Below are 26,775 nucleotides of genomic sequence, written 5' to 3' on the forward strand. Positions count from 1 at the left end.
AGAGCCACAGCTCCCTCTAGCGGTCAGTACCATTTTACAACACGCTCAGCCTTATAAATGGTGAAGGCAAATGTAGCAGTAATTTTGAGGCAAATTGTAAAGAAACCGCCTGCAAAAAGTGACTGCTTGTTGGATTAACTCACAACATTGACTCCCATGAAGTGTCGCCCTGTGGTCACCGCCTATTCGTGAACAATGACAGCAACAGCAGCTTGGGGCCAAATAATTGGTCATGCGGGACATAATGAGGAACCAGACGCAAACGGGAAGTACCTCGAGTACTGTAAAAATAATAATAGCGATTTGTCCCACACAAAGGTTAGACAATGGCACTGAGCCCATTTGATGTTTAGAAATATATGGAGAAATATATCTTAAACTACACTGCAATGATTTCAACATAACGACAGTAGCTGCCGTGTGAAGTGTAAAGTTGAGCACTGTTTGACTAATGACTATTGACTCGCTTAATAGAGAGTCATTTTAAAGGCAAATTGAGATTACTTTCAAGTTATTCTATACTCTGTAAACCAGTGGTTCCCAAACTGGGGTTCGGGACCCCTCGAGGGGTCGCAAGGCCTTGGTCTCATCCAGAGCCGCTTTAGTTGATTTTCATGTCAACTTTGCGGCATGACTAACCGTATGCAAGGATTGCACTGCGCTTCTATGTGTGCACCTGGAGTAGCCCCGCCCGACTTGGCCCAGAGGGATACATGTAGGAGTAGCAGGGTTAGGGCTTTTGTGGGATTTAGGGTTAGGGTTAGGGCTTGCGCGGAGCGAGGGTGGGGGTCTAAAATTCTGTTTAAGCCCCGGGTCTATGGGTACATTAAGGTGGGCCTGGTCCCGTCCCGTGTTTTTTAGTATATTTGAGTGTAAAACAGCCTATAATTTGTGAAAACCATTCGGTTATTCAAAACAAACAGTTTAAATACATATTAACTTGATGTTGAAATGTTTTTCTGCTCTAAAGTAGCACAAGAGGCAACAACTTTATACAATGAAGTTGTTTGCATGTCAAGTTTTGGGGTCCCAGCCAAAAGGGTTAGGGAACCCCTGCTCTAAACCAGTGGTTCTCAACTGGGATACTGTCAGGACAAACATAATCTGAGGATGGATATAATTTGTCATATATCATGTAAAATACTAGCCTGGCTAACACCAGACTAAAATCACAAGTGATATTTAGTCTGGGGACCACCAATTCATTTTCTCGTAGGAGAGGTGTGGTTTACGATCGTCCATAGTCGTTTATTGGGCGATACGAAAAAAAAAAAAAAAAGTCTCATGCGTCTGCACGTAGCCCCAGCCAATCATATCATCGTATGAGATGACGTATGACGTACCCGCTGTAAACTTTTGAGCTAAATTATTTAGAACAAGGTCTAAAGCTTGATCAAAAAATACCATCGTGTCTGCTGCTGTCATGTTGGATCCGTAAATAAACTTTTTTTTAAATTATCCGTAAATAAACTACAAGCTTCCATATATCGAATAGCGCGTCATCGTCTTGCCGTCCCTCCTCGCTCTGTGATTGGTTCCCAAATCCACCGGAGATTTGGCCATGGTCCCCAGGCTGTTGTGCAGTTCGAAATAATTCGAGCGCACACAGCAGCATGGTGTTAGCCAGGTTAGTAAAATACTGTATTTTCCCACAAATTAATGTCGAATAAGCTTTGGATAAACCATATACATAAAACAATTATGACCAAAACAATATATATTTATATATTTTTTTACTTTACAGCTTTAGATGTTTCTACATGTTCCCGTGCTGTGGCTGTTCACTGATGAAAAACATCACACCCTGCCTTGAAACTTTGCAGTAAACACTCATCCAGAAGAGCCGCCACGTTGTAAAATGGTACCATGATACATAAACATTGGCAGTAAACAGCTTCATGACCAAAAGCAATGAAACCAACTTAAGAAATACTGTGGGGCAAATTTCAAAAGCGACTCTACAGTTGGCAGACGCCACTCCTCGCATAACTGTGCAGACTTCCTGAATGACGACACCAGAACAGGAAATACTGCAATACTCTGTGCTATATGACAACAACAAAGTACATTATACAAGTCCCTAACTAAAAATACACCCAGCCTCTGTATAAATGTACAATATCTGCGGTTTATGAACAGGTGGATACACTTTCAGTCATAACTTGATGCAGTTTGGAAGAGCAGACAGGAGTCATATGAATAGGCTTACACTGACGATAATGTAATGTATGCTACTTTTGAAATAGTGGGGAAGGTTTTGAGACAGAAGGAAAAATAACAGGCTTGTTAACTTCTTAAGATCCGGGTTTGACGAAGGGCTGCACAATTTAGGGGATCAGTTGCAATTGCGATTAGATTAGCGATTTGTATTGAACGAAGACTTTATAGCTCACAGTACACTTACATATTGCTTAAATGACTGAAAGAGGGTTTGCAGCATGTTTTGTAGATTAATCAAAGTGGTCTTTTTTGGTTTCAAGGAACATTAGAAAGCAGAAATGTGTGCAGTCATCGCAATTTCACGGATTCTAAGAACAGAAAGAACACAGTGCAGCTTTGTACCCGCCTAAATCAAGTGTTAAACTCTCATAAATGATCTTTGAAGCCTTTTTTTAAGCACTGAGATGAACCATGATCTTCAGCCTGTGACTTTTCTTTCTTTGCACTGTTGAAGTGACGCTGCTCCATCTAGTTTGCTAATTGCGATCATCCAAAACGGGATTTTAATGAGACTGTGTTTAGTTTCACCGCCTTGTATTTTCTTTGTAGGTTGAATAGCGATTGTTGAACGGGGACGACTGGAAAAAAAAAGGTTGAGAACCACTATGCTACTGCGAAGGCCGTTACACCTGCTCAAGTTATTCCCGCTCCTGTCTGCTGCTCCAAACTGTTGTGACCATCTAATAACATGGATCATCTAGGCCATTGCCAAACCCTATTCTAGATCATTTTTTGATAGATTTATGATCAATGCCGAAATCGACTGAAGGCTGCAAAGAAATACTGTAATTTGCCATTAAATACGCTAAGAAATGGCCTAACCGTAAATTATTTTTTAAAGTTTTTATAAGTAAAAGTTGAAATTAATATTATTTTTAGGTTAGGTTTGGGGTTAGGGTTACGTTCTACACTTCAGTGCTCGACCCATTTTAACACAATGAAGTTATTAGCACGACGATGAAATTGAACCAAACATACTTTATCCATGTCAGAAAAATACTGAATCCAAGTTTTGTTCTTTCAAATCCACTAATTAAAAATATAGCTATTTTTTGGAGGATTTGAATCTGAAAAACTAAATAAGCTGAGCTCTATTGTCCTGATACTGATTTACTGATGTTACGTCTATCAAAGAAGCGAAGAGCTCCTAAGGTTTTCTATATTGCTGTATTAAAGTAGGGGCTGAAATCTATTGTAAATTTACACCCCAAAGTAAACCCATCAAGTCTTTCAATCAGAACCACCAAATCCAATGTTCTTCACGGGCAAGTGCAGTTTTTTTAGAGTATGAGAAAAGTGCAGAACCAGAGGCGAAGCAGATCCACCGTGATGGCGCTGCTGGAAAAGCGGATCTGGACCGATCAGCTTTTAGGAAGGTTGTTTTTTTGTTGTTCAAGTTTTTTGTAAAAAAATAATAATAACACAAATTCCAATGAACAAATTTGGAAAGTGTAACTAGATGCTTCTGTTGATTGATAAAGATAACATAACTTCTAATGGCATATGAATTGCTTGTTAATTTTCTTAACAAAAGACACTAATCTAACCATAATCCCAAAGACCCGAACCCAAATCCTAACAGCCCGAACCTAACCCTAATATAACCCTAACGATCCTAACCCTAATGGCCCTAAACTTACCCTTATCTCAAATCCTAACAACCCTAACTTAACCCTAACAACCCTAACCTAACCCTAACAACCCTAATCTAACCCTAACAACCCTAATCTAACCCTAACAACCCTAATCTAACCCTAATTTAACCCTAACAACCCTAACCTAACCCTAACAACCCTAACCTAACCCTAACAACCCTAATCTAACCCTAACGATCCAAACCTAACCCTAACCCTAACAACCCTAACCTAACCCTAACAACCCTAATCTAACCCTAACGATCCTAACCTAACCCTAACCCTAACAACCCTAACCTAACCCTAACAACCCTAACGACCCTAACAACCCTAACGACCCTAACAACCCTAACGACCCTAATCTAACCCTAACGACTCTAATCTAACCCTAACGATCCTAACCTAACCCTAACAACCCTAATCTAACCCTAACGACCCTAACCTAACCCTAACGACCCTAATCTAACCCCAACGATCCTAACCTAACCCTAACAACCCTAATCTAACCCTAACGATCCTAACCTAACCCTAAACCTAACAACCCTAACCTAACCCTAACAACCCTAATCTAACCCCAACGATCCTAACCTAACCCTAACAACCCTAACGACCCTAACAACCCTAATCTAACCCTAACGACCCTAATCTAACCCTAACGATCCTAACCTAACCCTAACAACCCTAACGACCCTAATCTAACCCTAACGACCCTAACCTAACCCTAACGACACTAATCTAACCCCAACGATCCTAACCTAACCCTAACAACCCTAACCCTAACGACCCTAACCTAACCCTAACGACACTAATCTAACCCTAACGACCCTAACCTAACCCTAACAACCCTAACCCTAACGACCCTAACCTAACCCTAACCCTAACCTAACCCTAACCCTAACCTAACCCTAACAACCCTAACGACCCTAATCTAACCCTAACGATCCTAACCTAACCCTAACAACCCTAACGACCCTAATCTAACCCTAACGATCCTAACCTAACCCTAACAACCCTAACGACCCTAATCTAACCCTAACGATCCTAACCTAACCCTAACCCTAACAACCCTAACCTAACCCTAACAACCCTAACGACCCTAACAACCCTAACGACCCTAACAACCCTAACGACCCTAACGACCCTAATCTAACCCTAACGACCCTAATCTAACCCTAACGATCCTAACCTAACCCTAACAACCCTAACGACCCTAATCTAACCCTAACGACCCTAACCTAACCCTAACGACCCTAATCTAACCCCAACGATCCTAACCTAACCCTAACAACCCTAACGACCCTAACCTAACCCTAACGACCCTAACCTAACCCTAACGACCCTAATCTAACCCCAACGATCCTAACCTAACCCTAACAACCCTAACCCTAACGACCCTAACCTAACCCTAACAACCCTAACCCTAACGACCCTAACCTAACCCTAACGATCCTAACCTAACCCTAACCCTAACCTAACCCTAACAACCCTAACGACCCTAATCTAACCCTAACAACCCTAATCTAACCCTAATGATCCTAACCCTATTGACCCTAACCTAAAACTAATTTCAACGACCCTAACTTAACCCTAATCCCAACAACCATAACCAAACCCATTTCCTAACTCTAACCCTAACAATATAACTGTAAAACATAAAATATGTCAATAACGCGGTGGATCAGCTCGCACCAGCAGAGGGCGCATTATCAAGTTTCACCGTCACGGATCTGCTTTGCCTCCGGCCTACAGCTTTCTATTATTGTATTTTAAATGGCATAATTTGAAGAATGTAATGGTGGTCCTCATAGAAATCAACATCTCAACACAAATCAGGCTGTTTGCCATATTAGTATAAAGTGTATGCACATTTGTTCTGAAGAGAACTGTGTCAAAACAAAGACATTGTCTAACTCAACACTGACACTCATCTGGCTTTTGTGTAACTCATAATAATACAACCAGATATCGATTAATAATAACAACAGATGGCCATCAATGTAGTACTTGGTCTGTGTATTAAATGTCAAAATGAAACACTGGACAAGTATGTACAGACAAAAAGAGGACTCAAGTCAGTGGATCCCAGCCTTTTTCTGAACATAACATCAAGGACGACTGAGCTCAAAGCTTCAACTCAAACGGATTTAGAAATGTAACAATATACTGCAGCAGGAACCATGGCAAGAACTCTTTTGGTCAAAGCAGTTAATATTTTCTCAGTAACAATCGCAAAATGAAAAAAAAAAAGTCACTTGGGAAATGTCATCACAATCATTTGAACTAAACGTTGAGAACCGTTCGTAGAGGAACGTTTATAAGCCATCATCTGCACTGGGGTTGATTTAGTGTTGGCGACGTTTTGCCTCTCGCTTCATCAGCAACTAATGACCGTTTATGAGAAGGCTGAATATACCAAATTAGTAAGTTCCTCTAATCTTCATTTTAGGAAAGTTTGGACGATTTTCTAAGGTAGCGTTCAAATGACGTCACAACATTGTAAACAGCCTGTACTTTAAAGGGACTATACGGAGTGTAAAAAAAGCATTTTCCTCCCCCAACATGTTCCAGCCATGTCTTAATGTGTAGAATGAGCCCAGACCTGTTCACCACAACTGCCTCTAAAATCCTGCACTGTCTCTCAGAAAGGTATTAATTTGGGTCTGAAGTGCCGTCGTGCACGAGCTTAATATAGAAGCTGCAGTTACGCGTATGACCTGAGGTGGCAGTAGTGAGTATAAAATAGCAAACTTGCATCCCTTTAAAATTAATTGGGATGTGTTTTTGATTGAAAGCTGCATGTTTTAATGAAACTAGGCCACATTTCTAAATACAGTCTCCAGATTGTCAGTAAATCAGTAAACCAGGTGCGATTCAAACATTTTTCTTTTTGCACCTCATTACACTTACCTGCTATCTGCTCATTATATACAGTAGATGTTTGTAAATTAGTAATATTAGCATAAAATATAACAAAAGCTTTTCGATTTGAGTCACCTGAAATAAACCGCTCCCTTTTAGCTTTTTATAAATCACACCTGCCGCTAAAGATCATTTGTGCTCGTCATGAACCATTTTGAAGTGAGACGTCTTGGCAGCACTTTAATTTATTAAGGCTAAATAAGATGCAGTTACTATTAAGTGTTCCCGACGTCTTCAACACTAAAACAACCAAGTGCAGATTAACTACTTTTGTCTGTGAGAAAACTCCTGTAACCTGATGATAAACATCTTAAAGCAGTACTAAGTAACTCTTGCCGCTAGAGGATCTTAAGCGTCACTGCAGGTGTCGTAGCAAGTTGCGATTTTTTAACTTATTAATTGCCTGTGAGAGTAAATACTACGCTGACAGAAAAAACAAAGGGAGAGAGGGATATTGCACATCCAATTACACAATGGAGATTATTTTTTTCAGTCAAACTTGGCTGTAAATACTGTTTGAGTGGCGCTAGCCCGCAGTTAGCTTTGCCCGTTAGCCTGTTCGCTTCTTCTTCGTGATTCCATTAGTGTGTATTGGTGGCTCCGGTTCGATGGCAGTCAAGTTGCAAGTGTGGTTTTCTGGCCAGAGACACCAGGGGGAGATGAAAGACCCTCCAATCATCCCATTAACACTTGTATTACACCCAGAGGGACTACGAAAAGGTTACTTAGTATTGCTTAAAATGCTTATGATTTAAATTATTTTGTCTTGAGCTCATGCAAATGTTAAATGAAGAGGATTTTACAGTGACTACCTGTGATTGTCATTTGTCTGTCTGGCAGTGACGTATTCTGTGTTGAAATTATATTATACGGGAAGCGGGAAATAAATAAATAAAGCAACATTTCACATTTGGACATAAAGTGGGGACAGTTTCAAAGTTGGTACAAAAAACATGATCCACAACATTTGCGTAACAAGTGGCTTCCATCAGGCTGAAATGTGTAACTAAGCTGGACGACAAAGATTACGAAGTCATTTGTCCGTCTGCGAAATGGCAACAGAAGTGAATGCACAAACGTGGAAAAAACATCATGGAAACATTGACGTACAAGACACGGGAAAACACGCAACACATTTAAGATATAATTATAGCCAATATAAAACCATCTATGTATAAATATAAACAATCACATCTTTGTAACGTAAAAGGTAACGTTTGGCGGCGCACAGCAGCGCAGTGCTTGGAAAACAAAAAAACGAAGCAAATAAACGATACAAAATAAAACACAAGCCATTATTACACTGCAACGAAAGAGGTAAAAATACGTGTAGTTTTGACGGTAGATTTACTCACTTCATGAGCCTTGATTATTTTATAACTTTAAAAGGGTATTTTATCTAGTTCCTTCAACAAAAATCCAGGCCACAGAGGAGACCCCGTTGTACATGATCAATAATTTCCCCATCATACTACTAGAAAAAAATTAAAGGTTAAGGTTAATTAAAAACAGGGTGGAAGCTTATGTGCCGTGGGAAACTCGTGACTAGAAAACATGCCATTTTAGTAAAAATATATGTATTTATATTAAATGACACTTCCAGCATTATTGCCTTATTCTCATGAGTTCCTCCAAGTTTTTAAAATACTAAGTGTATGAGTAAAATGAATTAATATTTACTTCCAAAAACAGAGGTGGGCCCGATTCCACATCCCCAGAACACGTGTTATGACACTTTTCGTATGCGCAGCTCGCCTCAAACAAGGGCGAGTGGCGGAAGTTGGGACATGTTTGGGACAGGTGTAAATGAGCCAGAACTATAGAAATATCTGCGCGACAGGGGAAATTACTGTCGAAAGGCATTTTGCCATATTGGGTCATGCTTTAAAGTACAGTCAGGATTGCATAATAAATAAAAAGGCTAATCGCTACACATTCGCTAATGCTAACGGGGCTAATGCTAACGCGGCTAATGCAAACGTCAACAGCAGCTTATAAATACACTGCTAAAACATAACTGCAGTGCTTCCATGTTGCATTTGGTAGATAAATTAGTTTCAGTTGGAAATACATGTAAAAAAAAAAAAAAGCAAAAAAAAAATAAAAAAAGCAAGAGACCAATAAAGTGAGAAGTGAGTAAATCCATTCAAAACTACTTATTTCCATATAACTATTTTTTTTCTGCAGTGTACCAAGAGACCAGGTGTCCCTTATATTCAGTGTTTGCAAAAAACAAAAACAAAAACGGCAACTTATTAAATGGAAATGTGTCAAAGTACAGTCAAAATCATACAAACAAACAACACTGGTGGAAGAGTTCACATAACGGATACTAATGAAATGTTACGACCCCACTGGCTGTGTAGCTCCGCCGCCTCGGTTTGCGTGGGCGCCCCCCTGTGGTTGTGGACTGGAGGGGCAGGGCAGTGTGGCAGGAGAGAGGTTCTTATGTGTGGGTTATTTATTTTATTTTTTTACGCAATGAGCTCCTCCAGAGCTGGCAGTAGACCCTTCTCGATCAGATGGGCTTTGAGAGCGTTGAAGATGTGCAGCTGCTGATCCGTGCGGAGGGCCATGAGCTGCTGGATCACTTTGGTCGGATTGGGGCCCCTGGACAAAGGCAGAAGGTTTAATATTCTGGGCGAACACAGAGAATACATTTCTAGAAAAGGAATAGGCAAAATAAACCACTGCATGAATTTTACGGAAATTTACTGCCCATTGGCAATTTTACAATCTCTTTATTAATCATCTATTACATTGGCAAGTTATTTTACGGCTAATCTAAACTATTTCAATGATTTGTGCACAACTGATAATTTGTAAAAATTAAAGCTGAGGCAAAATATGTCGCCACAGTTTCCCTTGGGGCAGACTACACACATCTGTGGGGACCACCACCATTCATTTACACTCACACATCATTCATCCTGGTGTATTGTACATGTTTTTAGTGGTAGGGAATAGACAGACACGAGGAGAACATGCAAACTCCACACAGAAAGGCCCCGTCCAGGTGGGAATCGAACCCAGGACCTTCCAGCTGTGAACCACGAGCACTAACCGATGCGCCACCGTAGTTGTGGTTTGAACACTCAGTTACTGGACGTGTTTTTAAGCATTATCATAAGGAGAATAGCAACGAGTTTGGCGGACGGTTCAATAGACACTGCCTTCATATTATATTATTCTAATAGAGTTCGGGAATGTGACGTCATATCGCTAAGCATTATGGAATTAGCAGCAGATGTAAATTAATGGAGATTTTAAAAGTTAAAATACTGGAGTTATTGTTCACATTAAAAGGAGTTGTTCCACAGCTTTTTTCTCCACTTTTTATACTGTTTTTAGCTAATGTTAGTCTATGGAAATGTAAGCTAACAGCTGCAAAGATGGCAGATCTCCATGGTAACTGTGGACTATCCCGAACTCTATAAGCTATTTAAGCAAAACAACCTAATACAAATAAAGATAGGTTTAAGGTTTAAATTATGATTAAACTAAGTCGTACCTGATGAAGCTGGCGATGTAAACATTGACAAAGGTTGCCATGAGATACTGGCAGTCGAAGCGGTCCATGATGCCTCCATGTCCTGGGATAGTGTTGGCAAAGTCCTGATGCACAGAAGGAGGACGTAACAAATGAGTTTAACAAAGTAGATCTATGCATGTATGTTTGAATTAATGCAGAGAGATGGACTATGAAACTGCACCTTGATTTTGAAGGCCCTCTTGAAGCCGCTGGCAAAGAAGCCTCCGAAAGGTCCCACGATGGAGGCGAAGGACGAGAGGGCGATGCTGTGAATCTGGAACGGGTAGAGCCTCACTGTGCTCTGTGGAGACGTGACATAGAGTTGAATAAAGGATAGGATTTTTTTTTTTCCTTTGCAGAGATTTGAACAATACTTACCCATCCGGTGACGGACTGCAGGACGGAGGGCAGAGCGTAGTCCTGTAGCTGGAACAGCTCCGAGGGCTCGCAGTCGACCTGGAAACTGTTCAGGTCGTTGTTGAACTCCACGGGACACACAAAGTAACGGTAACCCGCCATCACATAGGCCAGCTGCAAAGGAGAAATCACATTCATCATCCTCAGAGGAGCTTCAATCATGCCGTCAGAAACTCCAGAGATGTTGTGCAAGGTGCTGATTATTGTATTTCATATGTATGGCGGCACAAATAGTGTTAATTTCGTCGACCAAACTGGAGAGCTTTTTTATTTAATTTACTAATGAATATTTCATTGATGTCTTGTCTTTAAAGTATAATCCTATGCAACATGTAACTTTGTGCTCTACAAAACAGAGACTATAAACCTGTCTTACCAAAGCACAGAACACAATGGTGGAGAACAATCCTCCGATGAAACCTTCCCACGTCTTCTTCGGAGAGAGCTGCAGGAAACAGAATGAACAACAATTTTACACGAATGGAATTTTTTAAAGATCATCCGCACAACAACATCGATACTTAGAAACGGACCTTGATGAGTGGAGTGCGACCGAAGAAGAAGCCAAACATGTAGGCCATAATGTCGTTGCAGATCACACTGGAGATCGGGACAATAAACCTTCGTAACAAAAAAAAAACATTTCATAGGTTATTATTTCATCATATAGTTATATTTTTAAGAAGTGTTTTTGTGACGCACCAGATCATGCCCTCAAACAGGTTGTGGATGATGAGGTGAGACTGAGTGACCACAATCAGCAGAGTCACGTGGGTCCAGCCAAACTGCGGACACGAGAAAAAGATTGAAAACAACACTCCAGTCACATCTTTTGTTCTTCAATGCCGTCGTGCAAAGTTACCATGTAGAACTGCAGGCGGTAGTGCTTCTTCACCAGACTGAGCACGAACATGCAGAAGCCTGCCGAGACACAAGACATGGATATTCATTATTTGAGCAGCTTGTGGCAAAAGTTAAACAAACCTCTTTTTTTAACAAATCAAATTAGCTGATTTTAGAACCTGATTATAGCTGATTATTTTTACTTGATAACTCTAGGATCAATCATTTTAAAAACAAAGAAAATGTGGAAGTTAGTGACTCAGCATCAATCTGTGAGGCTGATTAACTCCAACGGTACACTAGAATAATAGCACTTTATGTCATTATGATTCCACTCGTATCAACATTTCTCCCTGGTCGGTGTTTCCAATAGAGCCCTTGTTTTGCACTAATAGCTCTAACAGCCCTCAGTCAGTTGTCCACCTCCATCTCAAAGCCACCAACCACTCCTTTGAGTGTGTGTGAGGCTAACATTTTAGCTAAAGAAAAACATTGGTTTGAAAGAAAGACGCAATTTTTGTTTTGGTCTGTATTCATGCTGAAAATCAAGATCAAGTGAGCTTTTGCCTTCTGCTCCATCTGTCCCATGTACAGCAGCCTCCTGTGCCCCAGGCCTCTGTTATGCTAATGAGGCTGAAACTCAGCCCAGGACAGATCAATAAGCAGGTAATTAGCAGTGATAGAGTAGGGTCGTTGAGATTTAGAACTAAGTAGAGGGGAGGGACTTAACCAAGCTAAACCCCTCCCAGTGGTCTTCATCTAGTCCACGATCTGAGCTGGAAACTTTAGTGTTGCTGACAAAGCAGCAGTAGAGCCGAAACGTTCTACACTTCAACTACAGAGTACAGACGATGACTCAAGAACCTTCATCGAGGATTAACAACTCCTGTATGACAGAGCTAACAGAGACATGCACTAGTTAGAGTTTGGACCAGTCACCTTTTGAGAATTTGACAAATCAGAATAATACCAAACCAATAGACTAGTTAAGAGATTGTAATCCACTGCAATACAACGAAATAAATATGAATAAAGAGTTTAGAGATGCATCGATAAACCAAAGATCTTGAAGTCACCTCATGTAAAAGAGCAAAAGCTTTGTTCATCCCTTGTCACTCGGCTGCACACAGGTGGTTATTGCTGTTCTCACCTGTGCAGGCGGCCCTTATAAACCCTCTCAAGAGACGGATCAGGTTTAACTTCTGCACCTTGCCTGAACTCTTTCGATTTTGCCAACAAATACATTGTTAATAATCAGGCAACTAAAGTATTACCGGTAGTAAAAACTAAAACACACAGAAAAACTCAGTGGCTTTACATCACAGACTGGCAGAGAGAGCAGGCTGTGAAAACTTCAGTTGTCACCACATCCTGTTTGGCACCAGCGAGAAGCACGAGAAGCCAACAGACTGAATACCACCGAGGCAACAGGAAACCTCAAATTAGAAAGATGTTTTTATTGTTTAAATGTGGACACGACATAACTTTGTTGTCCTCACTTCCAGATGAAACAAAGCAATATAAGCTATATATTAGTACTAGCTGAATCTATTTGAGCTGCAGCACTAGGGCTGGATACCATTAAACGATACCAGTATGGTATAGAAAAAAATATGAGTATCGAAAGCAGGAACTGAAAAAATATTATATCTTTTGATGCCTGTCCAGGGTCAGCACTAAGGGAAGTGACTTGGTTGTTTTGTCCTCAAATAAATGATACCAAATTAAAGAGAAAGTCTTTTATGGTTCACAATCAACATTGTTGCTCAGTTTTTTGGTTCAAGATGACAAGTTGTATCGAAGGTATTGAAATAAATAGAGGTCGATCGATGTGGGGTTTTCTAAGGCCCATGCTGATATGCACAGCCAATATTTTTCCAAATGTCTTGTCTATAATCCTGTAAAATGTATCGGTGTTGAACTGTGACAGCAGGGGGCGCTGTATCAGAGGCATTGGACTGATTTATTCAGGTCATTCATGTTTAGTAGATATACAGAGGGAGCTCTTTTGAAAGACAAAAATCAACAGATTCCAAAACAAAAAACGGTAAGTCTCGATCTCTTATGGTTCTGATAATAAGAAATTTAATACGATCCAAGTTGTACAAACTTTCTCAGTTCCCCTGAGCCTGAGGAAGCTCTGACTGAGCTCTTTCCAAAACAAAACCCCAGAAATCTATCACTTTTGATTCCGAAGAAATCGGTCTTTTATCGGCATTAAATCGGCCGATAGACCATACTGTAAAATATCCACCATATATACATTGGGCGACCTCTAGAAAAAAGTTTGTTCAGATTGTTCAGGTACTGGTATCAAAAAACAAGTATTGTTAAAGTACTGGTATAAAACACCCAGCAATATATATGACATTTTATTACATCTCAATTTGATGTTTTTCCAAACAGGTGCGGCCTTAATATTGAGTTTCTGAATTCAGACAGGATATGTGCTTGACCTAAGATGATACACTATCAGCTTCCCTTTGTGTCTATAAAAAGCTGCAATAACCTCTGGAATTTCCCCATCCTCCCTGACCATTCAAGGCATAAAACGCTTCGAGACGTCTTTATAAATCTCACATAAAGTAGGTCGCTGCTTCTCAAACTGAGGTGCAAGTCCCAGTGGAGACACTGCACAGGATTGTTCTGTTACAGCACACATTTAGTTCATGTCTTAATGGTAATTATTTCTGGGATTTCTCAGTCTGGTTTAGCCCCAGTTTGGTCTTTGTTCAGATTCAGTTTTGTGCATTGGCTAAAACTTTAATTATGGTGCATTTACAAAGCCAGATGAAGGAGCTTTTGACATAAAACATTTAATTAGGAATAAACAGGGTAGGCTTCATTCTCCAGATTTAAAACATTTTTTTTGATCTGAAGTAAATAATCCACAATGTGAAGCTCTTAGCTCGAATCAACCACACACAATAAAGCGCGCAATCAACTAAACACAGTGATGAATTGGACTCTTTGTCTGCTACAGCTGTGATGCGTCATTCATGTCCGCAAACCCGATAAAACCAGGACGGCACATCATGGACTCTCTCTGTCATAATAATTGTACAGAACTGACAGTACAGACAGCATACTAACCATCGAGTTATATCATCGCTTCCTTTGATCCAATCTCTCTTGTATTATTTGTAACGTGTCACTCAAACGCAGAACGCTCTTGAATGTCACTTTATTATTCAGAGCGAATTTCTTAATATCTCTTAATATCTCTCTTATTCGGGGTTTATGCAGACTGCAGCCAGTCAAATTGAAATGCTTGGAGTACTAAACCAGGGCCGGACTGATATGGATTTTCGGGGTCGATACCAATACAAAGGCATGGGCAATTTATCAAAGAGTCTATAGTGAAACATTTTTTATTATAGTAAAAGGTAAATCAGAGAAATATATAGAAATATATCTAATAGAGGTCACCTGATGTGGGCTTTTCTTAGACAGAGATGCACCGCTGATATTTTTTTGGCCAAATGTTTAAAAATGTCTGGTCTATATCCTGTGTATGAAGCTTCTAAACATGTCAGTGTTGATCTGTGACAGCAGGGGGTATGAGGGGCATAGGGCTTATTTATGTTTGTGTTAACATTCATGTTTAGTTGGTATTGAGAGGAAGCTTGATAGAAATCAGCAGATTCCAAAACAAAAAACGGTAAGTCTACATCTCTTCTGATTCCGTTATTATAAGGAAAAGTCTGCAACATAAAATATATAAAACAGGTGACAAACTTGTGACCGATTTTCACTGCAATGTTTCTCCGCCCCCCTAGGGCTTAGAAAGTTGTGGGAGGCTCATTTTAAAGCTCTGACTGAGCTCCATCCAATTGTAAAAGACGGGAAGTCGCTGTCACTTTTGGTTTTGGAGATATCAGCCTTTTAATCAGCCGATATCGATATTGTAAGAAAACAAATATCTGCCTGAGAATCGTCCGGACGACAAATCGGACTTGTTTGTTTCAGCTCAAACAAATGATACCAATTTAATAGAAATTGTCTTTTATGGAATACATTAAAATTTGTGTTCTTTTTTATGGTTTGATATGACTAATATTTTAGTCAAGGTATTGAAAAAATAATCATTCAGGTAAACTAAGTATGGGTATTGAAAAAAAATGTAACGGTATCCAGCGCTTGGCACAAATCATTCAATTCTTTTAAAGGGGCTAGATGCAAGTTGGCCATTTTATACTCACTGCTGCCACCTCAGGTCATACTTGTAACTGCACTTTCTATATTAAGCTTGTGCATGACGGCAATTCGGACCCGAATTAGGAACTTTTTGAGCGACAGTGCAGGATTTTAGAGGCAGATGTGGTGAACAGGTCTGGGTTCATGGAAAATGTAGGGGGAGGAAAATACTTAATTTTAACATTTTTAAACTCCGTATAGTCCCTTTAAGGGTTTTTACTGTTACAAGGATGACTTGTTATTGCTTCCTTTGTTGATTTAAGACAGTCAGTCTTCGACATTACATTATTACTGCCTTTTCATTTCTTCTACTCTGTAAAGCTGCTATATGAATGCGTGACGAGAGACTTTCAAAAATAAAACATAAAATAAATAAAAAATATGGTTTTACACAGCTAATTAGGTCTTAAAAAGAGCAGCAGTGTTTGCAGACAAAGTTTTCTCTTTACCCGTGAGGTAGAGGGCGAAGGATATGAATCGGTGGTATTTGCTGAGTATCCGCAGGGGCTCCTCTCGTTGGACCAGCGTAAAGAAGTAGTCAGTCACCGTCTCACCGTAGAAGAAGTAGTTCACACACAATAAGAAGTACCTGAAGGGCAGAGAGATCGGCAAGAACAGGCATGTTTTTAATATCGTGCGACAAAAACAGGTTCACTACGCTCGCTGGAAAACCCGGCAGACACCGTTGTACAATATATTTTGTGGTGGGAAATGATTGCGAACCACTGAACTAAAAAGAGAAAAAGTTGAAAACCACTTTGACTTTTTCATGACATTTATTCTGATTTTCCAATTTCAGTCTCGATGTTGGATTTTTGCCAGGTTTTTCAGCTGAAATAGAAGCTACGCTAACCGAAGCTACGGCTAAAAACAAATCAATTTCTCGCAGATTAGGTCAAGTCTAGAGTCTAGATCTAGTAAAATGTAGAACAAACCTCAGGGAGTCTGCAACAAAGTAAAACATGAAGAGCGTAAGACCCTCGTTTGACGTATAACCAATGATAAAAAAAGAACCAAAATCGTTTAATTTGAAGGTCTGAAAGGCGCGTTGTGGCCGTACCAGCTGAGGGTCCTGAACCAGGGCAGGTGGTACGAGTGGTACACGCTGTAGCCGATGGTGATGATCTCTTGGAAGCACTTGATCTGGACAATGAGAACCTGAGGCACAGAAGACCAGAGTCACCTGCAGTTTCTTCATTGCAATGTGAGAGAAACACTTTTTCTTTTATTCCAAGACTATTTCCATTGTAGATTCTCACTGACGGCGTTCATTTATGAATTAACACATATGGAATTATGTTTTCTCAATGATCTTCACGATGTCGTCGCCAGAAATGGTTTTCACTTCACAGGACCAGGAATGTTCATGATTAATCAGTTAATCGGTTAATTGACCAATTAAGCGCCAATAAAAGTCGATATCTCCGGGATCAAACGTGAAAGAGACTTCCCATTTTTGGCAGCAAAGTCAGGGCTTTAAAACAAATCCTCCCATAACTGCCCCGGCCTCAGGGGAACAGAGAAACACCACAATGAAAACTGGTTTGCTTTGTTAGTTTGTTATAAAACGGCAGCGGCATTAAAAAATCCCATATCGGTCGGTTATTTCACCTTTTTTTGTTTCCTGCATAACTTCATGTGTTCATCCATGTAAAGCCTTTAATGAGAGTCAAACAATGTGAATAGTGTTGAAAATAAAGAAAAGTCGACACATAAAAAGTGTTTCCAAACTTTTCACCGGTACTGTATGTACAGCCCTACTTTACCTTGCCTGGTTTAACCATACCCTTACTTCGTTTCGTATAAGGGTCTGGACTTTCTCAATTGAGCTCCGTTATCAGGTGGGAGGGGTGAACTCCTTGAAACGATTGGATCTGATTTTCGCTAGCGTTTGGTCGTGAAGTATGTAATGCGCCCGAGCGAGCTCTTCATAACTCTTGGGGACATTCCTTCAATTTTAATTTCTGGATATTTGGGAGCCGAGCCAGGACGGATTGAAGAGCTTCCATTACTTTCGTATCCGCCGCCATTGCCAAACTACAACCCGCAAATCGGCGCTAATGCTTGACGTCACCTACAACCCCCGCCTCCCCCGCTCGCTGAATGGTAGGTTGAACGTCAACGATGTAACGCAGCCACTGAGATCAAGCCCAGACGTACATGTAGGGAAATTATAATTGACCGGAGTTTCCGGATGGCTAAGGCCAGTACACATTTATAAAACTGCATAATGTGCTGGTAGTTTTCATCAACAGTCCTTTACCTGATGAACAGAAAGTGCAGATATATTATGGCCAAAAATAATACCCCTGAAAATTTTAATCAGCAGCACGGGACGTTCTTAGTTCTTTTAAACAAATCTTGTAGAAAGAGAGCAACTTTGTTTGTCACCAGAAAGCCAAACTCTTCACTAAATTCAACTTGACTTCATGGTAGGGCTGCTCGATTATTGAAAAAATAATAATCACGATTATTTTTGTCATAATTGAAATCACGATTATTCAAACGATTATTTGTTGCCTTTAAAAAAATCTATCAAAAATGACAAAAATCCATCAAAAAAATGACAAAAATCCAGCAAAAAAGTGACAAAAATCCAGCAAAAAAGTGACAAAAATCCCAAAATTAAAAATTGAAAAAAAAGGGGAAAAAAATTGAAAAAAAAAAATTGAAAAAAAATTAAATAAAAAAAAATTGAAAAAAAAATTATAATTGATTTTTTGCGATTATGCTAATTTTGTAATCGTTTGCTGTTGTAATCGAAATCGAATCGAATTTCGATTAATTGCACAGCCCTACTTCATGGTGTTTTTGTTAGTAAGACGTGACGACAAGAAACACTTTATCAAAGAGGGTTCACCCATGATTACAGCTCCACAGTATAAATCAATTAAAACGTGGTTGACGCGGCCATTTTAACTGTTGACACATGACACAGTCCCCGGGGCCAAATGCACTGACAGTCTCCATTTGTCTGAGCTGCAAACACTGCCTCTGTATGAACAGCAGCACACTGTGGCTGATACTCACGATCATCATGAGCACGATGGGCCCCAGGTAAATGATGAGGAAGAAGAAGGAGATCATGGCGAGTGTCAGGATCCCTCTCACCCACCAGTTCTTCCACCTGAGGCCATCAAACAACAAAGTCAATACAGTGACATGAGCAGTATTCGGCGGCACAGGGAGATGTTCAACTATTGGCCTGCACCCGTATCAGTGTTAATTATGGTTTGTGATCGCTACAAATATAGCTTATACACACTGCAGTCTTCTATTTTTAGCTTTGAGGGAAATTGAAAATCAAGCCGTAATGGACGTTTAAACGCAGCCCAGCTCTATCTCTGGGGTCTCTCTAAAGCTCTGCATATCACACAGCACATAAACAGCTTTTTAGTGCCGTAGTTGATCTCACATCAGAGCTGAGAGCGCATGGATTTGGATAAATACTAAACGCGAAGGACTGAGAGAGAGAGAAGAGACGCGATGAGTGGAGGTAAGAGCAGACAGACCGGTCTAATACTAGTTGAATTTGCATTAAACAGAGGCACAGATGGAAGGACAAGCCTGAAATACAGAACCTGGATGAGAGACCGGACAGGGCCTTGTTGAGGACCTCAGGGGTGTCATCAGCAGAAACGGGCACCTCTGGGACCCCCGTATCTGGCTTGGACTCGGTGTCAGACACGCCATCCTTCTCTGCCTTCAGCTCACTGTCCGAGCCCTGCGGAAAACATCAACACATGAACTTAGAACAGAAACTGTGATTTGTTTATGTATGTCGCGGTACGCCGGACAGGAATGGAAATATCATTGACCGAACGGATGCAATGGAAATTCTTTCAAGAGCACTTTAAAATGACTCTGGCTGTCGTCTTGCCGTTTAGCTCTGTTTCTTATGCATGTTTTTGTGTAAAATAAAACTCAATTAAAGAAAAAAAAAAATACAAAAAAATGACACAAAAGCGAAAACGTAAACCTTGAATGACATAAACATAAAAACACCAGCACTAGGCATTGGAAGTAGGGCTGCACGATATTGAAGAAACTTGCAACTGTGCAATATCACGATAACAATATTTTGCTCAACCCTTGCAACACAACATGCCATTATAAATAAAGGCAAATCGTAAGTAACTCCTTTAAGCAAATTGTGTCAAAAGAAAACACCACATAAGGACCAAAACAAGACTAAAACTGAAATAAATTGAGAAATGTTTACCTAAAACTGAACATTTACACATTTAAAAGTCCAATCCATTGTTTGTTTTTGGCTTGAGTTTGCAAAAAAAATTTGTCAATCTCAATCAGATGGAAGACTTTAGTGATGTTCCGATGTATTGTGGCTTCTTGCCATGGACACGGATATTTTGATCAGCTGCAAAACAGCGTATTTCAGTTTAATGGTTATTTTCAATAAAACACTTTTTTCTCCTGGTTGCATATTGAAGTTCTACTTGGAACCTTGCTAAGAACCAACCATGCAAAATCTGATTTTGTTAGGCCATTTTTCTAGTGGTCTTAAAGCAGTAGTAGTAGTAAAGCAGTAAGTAACTTGTTTACCTTAATAATACTTTCCGTAGTCCCTCTGGGGGTAATACAAGTGTTATTGAGGGGTCTTTCATCTCCCCTTGGTGTCTCTGGCCAGAAAACCACAATTGCAACTTCGCTGCCTCCGGGTTGGAGTCATCAATACACACTAAAAAAATCACGAAGAAGACGCAGGCAAACGGGAAAAGCTAACGGCGGGCTGGCGCCACTTAAACAGTATGTACCCCATTGTAGGGCTGTGCAATTAATCAAAATTGGAATACGATTTCAATTACTACACTAAACAATTACAAAATTAGCATAATCGCAAAAAAAAAGATTATAATTTATTTTCTTTAAAATGTTTTTTTGCAAAGCAGACTTGCGTTATTTTAGGCCGCCGGGATTATTTTCGCACTTCGCATTTCACGTGCTATGGCTCATGCTTTTGCCATAAAGACAAACAGTGCTGTGTGATGATGTCATCAGGCCGCGCTGCTCAGTTTACTTGTGCAGGTGTGAGGGCTGGCCAGCAGGGGGCAGGTGTGAAACAGAGACCTCTCCTTAATCAAGGCGTACTTGAAATCATTTGTACTTTAATGACTGTTCAGAAAACAGAACATATCAGCATAGTTTTTTGATAAATAAATAAAAGAAATACTTTTTTTTAAAGGCAACAAATAATCATTTGAATAATATAATATTGAATCGTGATTTCCATTATGACTAAAATAATAATCAAGCAACCCCACCCCATTGTATAATTGGATGTACAGTATCCCTCTCTCCCTTTGTCTTTTCTGTCAGCGTTGTATTTACTCTCACGGACAATCGAAATGAGAAAAATCACAACATGCCACGACACCTGCAGTGGCGCTTATGGCTTCTAGGGGCAAGAGTTACTTAGTACTGCTTTAAAATCCTCAGCAGTAGCCTGTGCGTGGGTGACTAAACTCTGCCAAAATCATCCCAGCCCATATTGTCGCCTTCTCCAAACCATCTGTTTACTCCTGACCCCGAAGAAGAAAAAAAAGTCTCCCTCGCCATGGCAACTGTAATAATCAAAGCTGGATGTCATCAAACAAACACCGGCGCCTTGTTAGTGAAAGCGCCGCTCTCTCCTCACCTCGCGCTGCCCGCCTCAGTGTCCGCTCTGAGACCAGTGACCAAATTAGGACAAATGAGACCTCGCCTCAAGTTCACACTCGACACATGATTGAACAGGAGGCGCTCGACACACACAAGGTCCAAAACAGGACTGCACAATCCAACACCAAGCTAATGTTATTGCAAATATTAGGTGGCACAGTAGACCTGAGTTGTTCTGATTTTTTAAACCTTCTTTGACACAATAGGTAAACGTTTTGTATAAACTGAGCAGAACAAACTGAGCTCAGAATAGAAGCTAAAATTCAATGCTGTTATCACTACTTTATTATTGCTCATTTCAGACCACAGTGACCACACCTAATCTAAATAAACACAAACTGAATTTATCTTAGGGATGGTACTGTTACACTTTTTCTGTTACTGGTACTTTAAAGGCGCATTATGCAACTTTAATGCTGAAATAAAAACTTGATATTTCTGTGTGCAATGTGCATGGGTGGTTATCATGGCGCCTCAACTTTTCTACAATGCTCAAGGATGAACTGTTTGGTAGGTTTTCTAGTGGGAGCGTCCGTCAGAAGTGAAAACCAACCAGAAACACTAAAAACAATTGATCCTGGAGCCTCATAGAGGGAACTGTGATGGAAAATATAAGTCAAATAAAAGCCGTTGGGTCACTGAAAGGTCAAATGCACACAAATAGAAATGTCTTTTCCACACACAAAGTTGCATAATGCACCTTTAATGACACTAGGTCTAAGTCTCTAGAGATTTTTTTGTTTTCAGTACCTGCTTTCGCTACTGCAGTTGGTCAGTATGTATCTTTTGACATCGCAGAAGGTGACAATAAAATAATAAAATACGTTTGCTCTATGAGTTGTTTACAGTGAAGCTCGAGTTTGAATAAATGAATACACGGCTTTCATTTTTGTATGTGAAATATTGAAAATTGTAACGCAACGCTGCCGAAATTGATGGACACCAAGTTATTGTTTGAGGTAAACAGATTGAGCGCAATGAAAAGACGTTCAATGTCAACAAAAAAGCTTTCAGCGCTCATTTATAACACTTTCTTTATCTATTTGTGTACAAACAGTGCAGTATGCTCCAAACAGCTGTCAGACCTCGCTCCCTCCCCTCTCTCTCTCTCTCTCTCTCTCTCTCTCTCTGCTGCTGGTTTCTATGGAGACCAAAGGCCGTCATTCAGGATGAGGTTAAAAATAGGCCCTTTCCATAAAAAACAGCCCTGGCTCCGGTGCTTTGCCTCTGAGCCAGCGGCGACGCAATATTCTAAATACAACAAGTAACCAATTAGCAGTCAGGGGCTATCTTTACTTCAAGACTTAGTCAAGCCAAAAAAATACATTTAGAGGGAATGGAGCCTAACAAACTGTATGGCGGTGATATTGCAAGCTAGAACTTTTGCATCAATGTGATCCATTTACTGAAATTGACATATTTCTGTGCATGGCTGCCCATTTCCTGGACATTTAACTGGGGACATGTGCTATTGTTAGTTTTATGGTTAGAATGAGAGAAACAGTAACGCAATAAGTGACACCGCAAATAACAAAACTAATGAAATTCTTGATTCACACACAGTCTAATTAATTAATGCCAAATAAAATGTGACAAAGAAAACTACAGTATATTATTTCTAAACAAAATATTTCAAAAATGATTTTAAAACTTCATCAAAGCAGCAACACACCCATTTATACCAGGCAGGTCACACAAATGTACGAATAAATAAACGAGGTAAAGACAACTCAGCAGAAATTAAGCACAAAGAACTGTCAATGCAAGGAAGCTGCACTGACCATTGTCCTGAACTACAAATTATAACTAAACCAGGATTAAGCCAGGGCAAAAACATATCAGGGCTGACCAAGCACCTGCAAGCACCTGTTCTGTCCAGACCTCGCCCATCATAAAAAAACTCAGTGAATTAAGCGCTCCTAGGAGATGGCGCACTCATACACATATTCAGCCTCTCTCTTTTACCCATTAAAGGAACATGTCACCGTTTTTCCATACTGAGATATGTTCTTATCTGAGCTTAGACGAGTTGACGCGTACCTGTCTGGTCTGTGTGCGTGCCCGTGGAAGAGCGTGGTCACTTCCAACTTCACCCCGTTTGGAGCTATAGGAATACATTGGGAGAGGCCAAATGCTAAAATCATCTTTGATCTTTTTGCGTGACTGCCCAAAGACCAGACAGGTACGTATCAACCCGTCTAAGCTCAGGTAAGAACACATCTCAGTATGGAAAAATGGTGGCCTGTTGCTTTAACTTCGCAAACAGCGTCTCTGCGCTCTATACATTTCCCAAAAAGACTTATCGAATGAAGTCAGGGGAGAGAGGAAGCAAAAATGAAGTGCAGTTTTCCAAAACTCGCGCACCCTCAGCTTCATCGTCCGCTTTACAAACATCCACAACTGGCGTCCCCTACCTTGGAGTCGCTGGTCACCTTTACAACGATGAAGACAGGAAGAGTTCTGTTTCTGCATGGGATAATCCGAGCAAAACTCCCAAAACACAAAGTTCAACGACAAGCCTCATGTTTTCTTAGTTTACCGTCTTACACCGTTTTAGAGCCATGTTTTCATTTGAGCCCGAGCCAGGATATGATGGTAGCGATGCCGCAGGGACACTGCTACGCAAAGCGGTGCAAAAACATAGCCTATATTTTAAAATGAGTAGTGGGCCAGATTTAATTGTTTGGCGGGCCGGCCCCTAATTGAGTAGGCCAGGCATACAAAATAGTCATATAGTACGTTTTTCTGTAATTGCAATAATAATGTAGGTACGGTTTTCACAAAATCCCACGGCACACCCACACTCGCCCCACCACACACACCCTTTGGGAACCACTGGATTAATAGATGTGACAGCTTGAATCAAATCATTCTCCCAGACTAATAATAATTGCTGCGTGACCTTAAAAAGGTTTCACATTCTGGCTTTTAACATTTGAAGTTCAGGAACATTCAAAAACTCCCATGATTATTATTCCACAACACCACAGCACACATTATTATTATAAATCAAGACCTTTCTGCTTGGTGACCCCATGGATGCTGAGGATGACTCTTAATAACCTTTTCTTGGCCTGATCCTGTTAATAAACTTCTGTGTCATAGGGTTTGATGGACAATTGTCGGCTCTCCCAGTTTAAGTGCTTTTCTCCCCCAACCATCTTTCTGCTCGTCCTTTCGTCCTACATAAATCCCTCTTCCCCGCGGTCATCAGCATCCGTCATCATCGCCCCCCCTCCCTGGGCTCAGACTAATTGCTGTAACGTAATGTAATAACACTAAGAGGGTCATCATTATGGTGGAGCCAAACACGCATTTAATAGTGCTAACACGAAGCTAAACCTGAATTAAGCTTGAGGCCATATTGTGACATGATCATGTGAAGAATTATTTTATTTCTTTAACATGACGACGTGTTTACAGTGCGATAGACCAGCGTTGTAGTCCAAACTCGCCCGTCAAAAGCAACAATTTACAGTCTATCGGCCTAATGTGAAAATACATCATCTGTTTATAAAGTTTGGTGGCATCTCCCAATATCTTAAGAGCTTAACTTGACTTCGGCTTGGTTATCGAAACACATATGGCGTTCGTTCAAGTGGTATTTTTGAAAATATTAACGTGTCGTGCCTTGTTTTCAATCGGAAACACACCCAGGAAGCCCTAAACCACATCGACCAATCACCGCCTAAACGCTTGGAGTCTGGCGGATAATTTGTAACGATCCCTCAAAAAGGGCATGATTACACAACCACGTAAAATGGCAGTTGCAAATACTGATACCGATGGGTTACAACAATGATGCCTTGTAGTACAACTAGGATTTTGACGCGGACAACAGCACTTTTGTTTCGGGGGGTTTGGACGTCGCTAGCCTGTTAGCATTAGCCTCGGCGGTGGACTGTACCTTGTCCTCGGACGCCTGCTGCTCCAGGGTCGCCTCTTCGTCTTTGGCTCCTCGGTGCCTGAGCTCCGTCATGTCCGCAAACCGAGGCTAACGACGACAACAGCGAAGCGCCTGTGACTCCGAGACAGGCACTTGACTTGTGGCAGTGGGATCTCCTTTCCTGCTAGCCGTGCCGTGCTGCTCTTTTTAGGCTATATTTTGCGCTGTGCTAAACAGAGCAAACACTGCATCAAGCAGGCGGTGCTTCGGTGACACGCGACTTCCGGTTTTCGAAGTAAGAAATGTTTACAATCCAAATTTGACATCCGGGTGGAGCAGATCTAAAAGTACCACTAATTCAAGGATTTCAGGGAAGATTTGTCACCAACTGCATGGTCTCCCGGTATCTGCGTAGGTTTCCCCTGGTGTTTTCTGACCATGGCGCCACGGGTTCTAATGAAAGAGCTTCAAGATGACCAATGACAACCTCTCTGTATTTTTGTGGGCCAAAGATAATGATTATGATAATGATCATGAGTTTTATCCATATTCAACTGGAGGAAGTCGTTTTGCATCCACACACTGATCTGTTTGATGACACAGTATGTACAGATAGGACACGTTGTTACTGGATATCAATTTGACCTAATAGAAGCATGTACAGATTGAACAAGAGGGGCCCCAGAATTGACCTCTAGGGAACCCCACAGGTCAGTGCTATTTGATCTGAGACGGTTTCCCATCGTGACATAGCAAATTTGTTTCAAGGTTGGTTCAGAATCATTTTTGAGAACAGGTTCACAAACTAAGATTTTTTCTCGCTACAATCGTGCAACATAAAACATGACACAGAATTGAGATAAAATTAAGCTATAAAAACTATATGATCTGAACCACTCGAGAGGCTTTCCAGAGATTCCCCCCTGGTTTTGAACCTCTATGGTAAGATCCCATGGTCCACTGTGTGAAACGCTGTGTCAGTTTTTATACTTTATGTTTTTTTATTTTACAAATGTTTAAACCTAAGATAAAAAATGGCACTATACCAGAATGTTCTCTTAGTGGAATACATTTAGCTTCTTCCTCCTTTAGTATACTGTAAACTCAGACATTTGTGGGGAAAACACTGTCCATCTAGTAATTACAAAGCATTTTTAATCAATTTCATGAACTCTCAGGCGAGTTTTCTTGCATTTCTGTGATGACCCTGAAAAGGTCAGTTGTGAAATGTGCCGATGAAACTCGCCGGGATATTACAAATACTGGAAGTTAGAAAAGTTAGGAATGAGTTCGGACCACAAGTCGCATATTCATTTAGTGGCTTCCTCCTTCATTGTTTGGATAAAAAGAAAAAATCAGGTTTAGGCCTTCAAGAGTGGTGTAAAAAAAGCAAAATTGTGTAAAAACAACAACCAGGGAAGCTTGTTCACGTAATTTATTTTAATAGC

General features: G+C 40.5%; 1 protein-coding gene across 1 annotated transcript; it reads right to left on the reverse strand.

The window, feature by feature from the left end:
• Positions 1-9,230: 9,230 nt before the first annotated feature.
• Positions 9,231-25,608, reverse strand: cds2 (CDP-diacylglycerol synthase (phosphatidate cytidylyltransferase) 2). Its single transcript, XM_079568297.1, has 13 exons — positions 25,349-25,608; positions 19,344-19,486; positions 18,793-18,889; positions 16,823-16,920; positions 16,212-16,351; positions 11,585-11,643; positions 11,425-11,507; positions 11,256-11,343; positions 11,099-11,167; positions 10,684-10,836; positions 10,487-10,606; positions 10,285-10,388; positions 9,231-9,383 (listed from the first exon to the last, which is right to left on the reverse strand). The coding sequence occupies exons 1-13, from the start codon at positions 25,418-25,420 to the stop codon at positions 9,248-9,250; spliced, it is 1,362 nt and encodes a 453-aa protein (XP_079424423.1). The 5' UTR covers positions 25,421-25,608; the 3' UTR covers positions 9,231-9,247.
• Positions 25,609-26,775: the final 1,167 nt, after the last annotated feature.

This window comes from Gobius niger, assembly GCF_951799975.1.
Source record: "Gobius niger genome assembly, chromosome: 1".
NCBI classification, from domain to species: domain Eukaryota; kingdom Metazoa; phylum Chordata; class Actinopteri; order Gobiiformes; family Gobiidae; genus Gobius; species Gobius niger.